An 8,635-nucleotide genomic window follows, 5' to 3' on the forward strand; every position below is an offset into this window, starting at 1 on the left:
AAAATTTTTCCCTCACAGTCAGTAGCTTTCTTTGATATTTAACAATAAGTATATAGTGATATACTTGAAGTTTATGTCCAGAATGTCATTGGAATATTACAATGAGCATAAATAAGCTTAGGACTACATGAAAGATGCTATCTCGTATATGCTTTAAATAGAAAATTGATTTCTTTTAAAAATAAAGCTATTTTTCCTTATCCATGTTTATTCTGTAAATGGCAAATAATACATCTTTAAATACTTATAAACTACTGTTAATATGAAAAATGAGAACTCCAAAATAAGAAATAATTGCACTTTTTGGGCCACTGAGTAGTGGCGGGGGTTCGGGAGGCAGAATTCGGTTGTCAGAAGTTCTACGCGCCCCTTTAGCATTCTACCTAAAGACCCTGAACAAGTTACCACCAAATTTGGCTTCGGTTTTTTCCATCTTATAAAAGGAGAGGTTTAGTTTATTTCTAAGTTTCCTTCCTTTCTAGCAGTCAGTATTTCTTCTAATGAATGTTTTTTTCTATAATTAGCAAGACTATAATTTGGTTTTTTAAATTTGTATTTCATTGTTTCTAAAAAGTGCCAGTGTTTCTGATTGGATATGAAGATTAAAAATAATCATCCAAATGTGGCACCAAAAAAATTAAAAAGAAAATATTAAAGTAGTTATATGAAACAAAAAAATTGTATAAATGGGCAGAAGACATGTAATATTTGCATACAGGCAAACATTCATAATCTAAAGGACACCTAAAAATAGATTTAAGGGAGCGGAGGTTTTCTTTGCTGGCCACTGTTCATCGCATCAGCAGAGGAAAGATCTGAATGACTCAGTGACCAAATGTTTTGTCAGAATCTGGTATTTGGAATACTGAGGTAGTAAAAACTTCAACTGAACCATGAATTGCAATCTAAAATCAACTGAGTTTGTTAAACTCTAAACTGAAATCAAGTATTATTTCCCCACCAATGTTCATATCCAAAAATAACTTTAAATACACACACTTTTAGCGAACTGGTTTGAATGAAAATAAATTTATATAATTATTTTATATAACAAATCAGCATAAAGTGGAAAATCAAACTGCCTCTCTAGGTATAATAACCTTGACTGAATGGTAGAAATAAATGGATAGCTTTTTAAAATATTCAGTGTTGGAGTAACAGTCCCTTACATCTTTTCAGGCTCTTGAGCACAAGAAGACTATCCTAACAGTTGGTTCCCAGATTGGTGCAAGACTGGAATACACTTGACTGCTTTTGTTAAAGCCATGACAGCATACCAAGTAATTCACCCAGTATGGTCGTATGGCCATCCTTGAAAATCCCTGGGCATGGTCCAGTTCACATGGAATGAATTCAAAAAGGTGTCTCTTGTTGGTCTCTAGAACTATCCTCAGAAATAATAGTAAAATAGTGGTCATGAGTGCTGACTCCTCACTAGGCTACTTCATGTACATTGTCTTGTTTACTCTCTACAGCAACCATATGAGATGCATATAATTATTAAATTGTACAGATGGGAAAACTGAAATTCAGAGTGATTAAATACAATGCTTGCTCTACGTTACACTGTTACTAAGAGAGCAATACATGAACTCAGGTTTGATCCTCAAAATCACACTTTTAATTACTTGATACATAATGTCTTCCAATGTTGAATCTAGACTGGGGCAAATTCTCAGCCCAAAACCACACTTCAATTTAGCAATAATGCCATTCTAGGACATAAGAGGGATTAAAAGTGAAGACACAGTCTCTATTCTTAAGTAATTCATAATTTAGCCAAATATATTAAATATCTGTAATATAAAACTTACCTAGGAGAGTAAAATAGAGATCCAAGAATCATAGGAGTCCTAAAGTATATAATGAATTTGCTCTTCTTGGAAGCCACACACACCAAGGTCATCAGTAAGCAGGCCTACTCTTTCTTCGTATTCTGGGTTAATGTTCACCTTGACTGCTTGGTAAATTTCCCTCAGTTGCGACTGCTTGGTAAATTTCCCTCAGTTGCTGAAGTAACCAAAATGGAGAATGAGTGATGAAAACTCATCTTTGAGTAAACTTAGTGGGAAATGGGATATCTGGGCCTATAGAGAAGTTGGGTCATTACTTACAATGACAACTAGAAAACTACATAGACTGCTTGACAATTACTTTCTTGAACCACGTACCTGTTCACAGACTTTTCAAAAAACAAGTTTGTTTTACTTTTTTTGGTACTTTGGTCATGTTACTTCCTTGTAAAGATCAAAGTTTAATAAAGCTTAACAAAGTTTAATAAAAAAAAGGAATAAACTACTATCTAAATGTGTTAAAAGCAATCACCAAGTTTAATCAATTAAAAAATATTCTTTTAATTTAACGGAAATGTCAGCAGTTCTTTACAATGCTTAGCAGCTAAATTCCGTGAGTATAACATTTAATGTCTTTTTGGTACATTAAATGTTCAATGCCTTTGATGAAGGGAACAAACTGTTAAATTTCATTCATGTGCAGCAAACATCAAGATTACGTAAGTAAATTCAAATGTGTTCATCTGTAACTATATGGAATCCTGTATTAAATCAAGGGATAAAATGTACTCCTGTCAAAGGCTGTTCATGAATGATTAAACATAACCTTCAACTGAGGCCTGAATACTCATGTCAATAGGGTTTAACATTTGTATGCCAAATTTACTACCATAGCTGTGATAGTGTGGAAGGTATGCTAGCTTGAAATCAGAAAACTCAGCAGTGAGACTTGCATCTTAGGCAGTTTACTTCCACTTTCTGGACCTCTGTTTTCTCAACTATTTAAATGGAAAGAATAAAATTTGTTACAAGGTTTATCAAAGTAATAAGAGACTGCACTTCGAAGTGCCTGACATACCTCAGATCTTTTGAGGAGATTGTGAAGCCAGGGAATATGTCACTGAAACAAGATCAAATATCCAGGTCTTAAATTGTGATTCTATAGGACAGGAACTCAAAAATTAAAAATACAGGTAAGAGTTTTAGTTTTTGTTCGTTAATGACGAAAACTTTTAAGGACGCTTGAGTTAGCTGGAGACAAAGCAGCAGCACCAGGAGTAATGGGGAGAAGGGCCTGATAAGAAGGTCAGAGAAGCCTTTTATAAGTGTCTGGCTTGTGCTGAATGCCCAGAAATGGAAGCCCAAGGAAATGTTGTGTGAGGACCAGGAAATTATGCAGTGTCACCACTACTCACAGAGATTATCGCCTGAGAAGACTAAAATGATAATACTTCTTAGGTGACCAGAGGATGGGAGAACCTCTTAACAGGTTTGGAGGTCCACATAAAGAATAATTGGGGTCTAGAATTATGGAAGAAAAAGCAATACAAAGAAATGGAGCAGGGCTATAGCAGTGAACCAATTGGTTGGTAAGTGAAACCTGTAAGATGCCTAATTGAGTAACTTTAATTTTATTAGACTAAACGGAACAGAAACCATGCTAATCTGTAACAAATAAGTGGCACCAGCCTATTAGAGTGAATGCTATTGGTTAGACTAAAGCAGATAATAAGCCAAGTGTAGGAAAAATGACATTTTCTGATTACATCCAGAACAGGCACAGAAAATGTATAATAAAGCTTGAAACAGGTGGTTGACAATGCAGAAATCAGTCACTGAACTGAAAAGGTAAGATGAACATTGTTAGGGGAATTTAGGATTAAGATGGATGTAGAGCTTGCAAAAGAAAACCTAGGTCTCTAATACTTAAAGTTCTCCAGCCCTAGAAAAAAATACTGCAGCAAGAAATTGCAAGTAACAATTGCACCAGGAGTCAGCATCTATCTAACTGTATGTTTAATTAAGTTTCTAACTCAAATGAGAAATTTTGGGCCATTTTTGTCAAATTTTTGCTTAAATGGCTACAAATACTTGGCAATTCATTTTCACAGATTTTGCAGCATCCATAAAGCCCTCCTTACTGCAGAGAATGCAGAGGTATTTATCCAATAAAACTTCATGTAATTGCTGCTATACAGCAAAACTATCATTACTGGTAATTAAAGTTGTGATGCCTGATATCATTTGTCTCTAGACATTTTATTTCATGTTTTCTTGGTATTCTTTTTAAAGCCACACACTGGTGTAAGAAAATAATGTAAGTAGCACTCAGAATACACAATAATTAATTCTTCCAAAAGTCTATCTTAAGCTTATTGAGAGTTAGACCTCGGAAGGCACAGTTAATATAAATGTAATGAACAAGGATGCTGCATAGACAAGTTTTCCACTGAAAACAGTATTTTAAGTGATACTATATGGTGCTTCAATTACCACCAAAAACTGCACTGTTATATAGAAAAAATAATGCTCATGAGTATGCAGTTGTAGTTGGGCTTCTATTTACCATTTTTCAAGTGAAAAATCTTAGGAGGTTTGGTGGCTGTTGCTTTTTTTTTTTTTTTTTTTTTAACTTTCAGGATGATAGTTACTGGTATCATTTGATAACTTTAATGATTTCCTAACCTTAAATTAACCTAGACAACAGAATTTTTTATTTATTTTTATTTTTTGATGAAAACAAGAAATACAGTAGTGACACTTTGTTTTTCCTTCAAGCACATGGGAGAAGACAAAAGTACTAATAATCATCATTGAGTTTGACAGAGAAATTCTACTAGTACTTACACTGCTTAGGAACATAAATGTCAAGTACATTACTAGGGCAAGAAGTATCAAGTAAGACAACAGAGTCATATTTTTCTTTTTGAGGTTATTTTCACAAGACATAGCAACAATTTGTAAAATATTCAGACTACTGAAAGATCACATTCAAATTATATTTCTAAGAATAGAGCCATATATGAACAGAGAGCAGAACAAGCTAATACATTAATGAATATTCACTGAAGTCTTCATACTGCACAGGACACAAATTTGGTATTTTTGCACATGTTGTCAATTATAAGCAAAAAGCAGGCCTGTAAACATCAATTTTGTCATAGGCTGAAACGGAGAAAGGAAATAGATTTTACTCAAAAACAGTGACATAAGGAGCATACACCATTAATCTTCCACACATATAAAGGTCACTCCTAGGATAATCGAGAGGAAACACCCTTACAGTTTTGTTTACAAAAATCTACTGGTGAATTCAAGGACTTAGGAAAAATTGAAGGAAAATCTTCCTCCAAGCATACGATTTAAATACCAGCTCCTCTTCCCTGGGGCGCACCTCAGGGGCCTACCCTCCCACCCCTGACCCTGCAGGGTCTTTCCTGTAGGCCTTTCCAAACCCACTCCACAGCAGGCTCATTTCTGCTCTGGACTTACTCAGTTTCCCAACCTAGACTAACCTCTCCACTGTGTGTGTTCAGACCTCCTCAACCCTAAAGGGGCTTAGGTCAAAGCCTTCAAAATCGAAAGGGAAAAATTCCCCTTATCCCCTACAAGGAGGTTGGAGATCTTCCAGAATGCAGGCTGCAGCCTGCTTCTTCATTTGTTAGGAGCAAGGAAGGAAATGCAGAAGCTGAAAAATGAGGGCCAAGAAAGCCAGGCAGTAGGATGAAGACACATGGGACATCAGGGCAGGAACAAAGTAGTACAAAGGAGAAGAATGACCTACAAAATGCTACCCTTGGGTCATTTCCAAGCAGTCCAAGGCCTAAAAAAGCATTTCCATCTTTAGAAAAGTGGAGTGAAGCTAAGTTTTGGTTGCCTTCGCTCACATCCTGTTCAGGACCTGTCCTGAACCCATCACTGTAAGGCCCTTCTCTCTCTTTCCAGCTTCTCAAACTAAAAGCTCAAGAAATACACAGGTTTTGGTAGAATGGATAGGGTAAAAGATAAAGATGTCAAAACCTGCCTAAAAGAACACTGCCTCTAACTAAACAACCTATAGGTCTCCCTTTGAAATTGTCAGACCTTGCTAAAGGAAGTGGGGTGGAGGAATAAGGGCAATAAGAGATCTGGAACCCATTTAATCATACCTTTCCTCTCTGAACACAATCAAGGAAAGAGCAAATTAAACAAAAAGTCTGCTTTGCCAGTTTTGTTTTCTGTTCATAAGCTAAAACTGCTTCAGAGTGAAAGGGAAGAAAAGAAGGGATGGGAGGGAGAGGGGAAGGGGGAGGGAGAGAAAGAAAGAGACACAGAGACAGAGGCATAAGAAGTCTCACATTCCAGAAATATCTCTTCCTCAATGCCCCAACTCTGGCAACTTTGTCATGTTCAGAGTGGGAGCAGGCGGGGAAAAGAGGAAATGCCTAAAGAAGTTGCTCAGATTAAGGATGGTTTGTTGGCTAGCAATCAGAAAGACTAAGCTGGAAGGGACTGCGTTCCAGCCTTGCTTTGGGCACTGTCACATATGACTGCCCATCCTGGTGGTAGGGGGTGTTCCTGTGAGCTCCCTGGGAGCTACGTCTACAGATAGTTCCTGAAGGCAGACAATGGTGGCCTAAGCAAAGTTCAACCAGAAGGTGAGAGCAAGTAGGGCTGGGCTACAGCACAGGCTTCATACTTACCAGTAGCTGGTCATGATGTAGAGTAACCAAAGGTACAGGAACACCAATGTGATATCATAGAACACTTTTCATCTATTACCTCATTCATGCCTAGCAGTCACCCACCAGCCACCAGCTTGTTCTACCAGATAACCAGTAGGGTGGATGGCACAAGCCCAGGAAGGCAGCTGGGATCCAGTTGGTGGTAGTCTGGAATGTCCAATTTGGGTTGACGGCTGGGTTAAGATATCAGTTTTGTCTTGCAGTGGTAATACCTAAAGAGCTTACCATAAGTACATGGGTATCAGGTACACAGCCAGCATAAAGTATGAAGCCCAGTAGTTATTTGTGAAGATGTATCAAGATTCTTTGTGGTACAGAACCACCTAAACTGGGAGAAGACCACGGTCACAGACAGGGTCCAAGCCATGCAAAGAAAGGCAGTATGGTACAGTACATCTATAGTATCATGTTTGGCATAGAAGCCGTAGAAGGCCATGCACTTGAAACATGTTAACACAATGCAGAAAAGCATGAAGGTCCAGAGGAAGAATGGCATGGGCAGGTAAGCCAATAATCTTGCAACTGATTACTGAAGATTTAGAAGAACCAAAGGAAAAGATAATCCGCAGTATGAAGAGAAAGCAGACAGAAGACTGCATGCTGTTGGCCAAGCATAGGTCCAAGAGGAGGTGGTAAGGAAACTTGTGCAGAAGCTTCTCACAGGACAGAGATTAGCCAGACTGGAACCTGAAGGATCTGGCGCTCTCCACCGGCTGCCTTGGTGGGCCTCGAATTCCTCTACGGGGCCCTTCACCCATCAGGTAGTATTGTAGGGGATTGGGCCACAGTTCTCCTTTGATAATCTCTGCAATTCTGTCGAATTCTAGAAGGCTGTGGTCTGAAAACCAGTTGAAGAAACTAGGGATAGTGTTCCCTTCCCGGTTTCTGTGGATATGAGCCTGGGGATCTTGGCCTCGGTGCCAGCGGATTGGAGTGGAAAGAGACACCACTCGCCCGGAGGATCTGCGCTCATATTCCTTGACGAGCCCCTCATTTCGGAAGTAGGGGTTGCCCTGAAAGATGAACTTGAATTTGCAGCCTGCTCTGGGGTGTTTAAGCTCCTCCACCTCCAAATTGATCATGTACCTCAGCATGTCTTCATCTTGGCCACTGATCATAGGTGACAGCTGGGGGTGGTTTCGAAAGGCAGTGACCCAGAAACCTGGGATATTTTGGATAATGAAACTTCTGCGCTGCATGTGGAGTCTTCGCATGCGGCCAAACTTGCGCTCAAGCTGAAGGAAGGCCCTGTCAGCCTGGGCATTTACGTTTGACAACTCTTGATCGATGGCCTCCAGCGAGTCCATGCAGTTATTGATCTTCGGGGCCCTGGGCCGTGTCTCCTCTTTCACCCCTCCTGCCACCTTTTTTTCCTTCTGCACTACCTTCTTTTCCTCCATCACCGCCCCTGCTTCTCCCTCCTTTTCCACCGCTGCTGACATGGCGCACTTTTTAGTCGTCACTTCCTTGGCCTTCTTCCTGGCTATCATCTGAGACCCCAACCCCCCTGCGCCACAGGCTTCTAGAGCCTTCTGCCCAGCAGGGCCACGGGGCTCTCCAAGCTGACAGCCATTTTTCTGGCTGTTATCAGCAGCCTCGGAGGCAGAGGCTGCTTCCAGACCTTTCGTAGAAGGTGGAGCATCCTCCTGCCCGGCTTTGGTCGCCACACAGCCGCGACTCCCGGCAACTGGGACGCGGAGCGCGGGGCCGCAGTCAACAGGATCCCGGGATGCACCTCCCTCCGCAGCGGTCTCCAGGCTGCCCCCACCTGTGTTCGCCATCACCTGTGTCGCCTCGGTTTCTTCATGGAGCACTTGGCACTGGTCTAGGACCGGATCTCCTGAGGCATGGTCGGGAGCAGCCAGGTCGCCGGTTTGGGCGAGAGGGAGCTTGTTGCCCCCATCCAGGCCGCTCATTTTGGTAGAAGTCAGACTGGCGGTAGAGGGAGAGTTCCTTGTCTCCGCAGCGGCCGCACTCTGCCCGAAACGTCTAGCGCCACCCCTCTTTTACTCGCCGCGGTGCTACCATGGCAACCGGTGATGTCAGAGCGGTAGCGTCCTAACATCGCGCGAGAACTCTGCGCCGGTGACTACGCTTATCAATCCGTTGTATTCCTTT

General features: G+C 40.7%; 1 protein-coding gene across 1 annotated transcript; it reads right to left on the reverse strand.

Moving 5' to 3' along the window:
- Window positions 1-4,710: 4,710 nt before the first annotated feature.
- Window positions 4,711-8,499, reverse strand: TSPYL4 (TSPY like 4). Its single transcript, XM_005551641.4, has 2 exons — window positions 6,476-8,499; window positions 4,711-4,958 (listed from the first exon to the last, which is right to left on the reverse strand). The coding sequence occupies exon 1, from the start codon at window positions 8,431-8,433 to the stop codon at window positions 7,189-7,191; it is 1,245 nt and encodes a 414-aa protein (XP_005551698.3). The 5' UTR covers window positions 8,434-8,499; the 3' UTR covers window positions 4,711-4,958; window positions 6,476-7,188.
- Between the last annotated feature and the right edge of the window lie 136 nt (window positions 8,500-8,635).

This window comes from Macaca fascicularis, chromosome 4 (genome assembly GCF_037993035.2).
Source record: "Macaca fascicularis isolate 582-1 chromosome 4, T2T-MFA8v1.1".
Classification (NCBI taxonomy): Eukaryota; Metazoa; Chordata; class Mammalia; order Primates; family Cercopithecidae; genus Macaca; species Macaca fascicularis.

What these genes read in the sequence shown, in the direction of transcription:
- TSPYL4 (XM_005551641.4), bottom strand. Translation starts at nt 8,433, where the DNA reads ATGAGCGGCCTGGATGGGGGCAACAAGCTCCCTCTCGCCCAAACCGGC.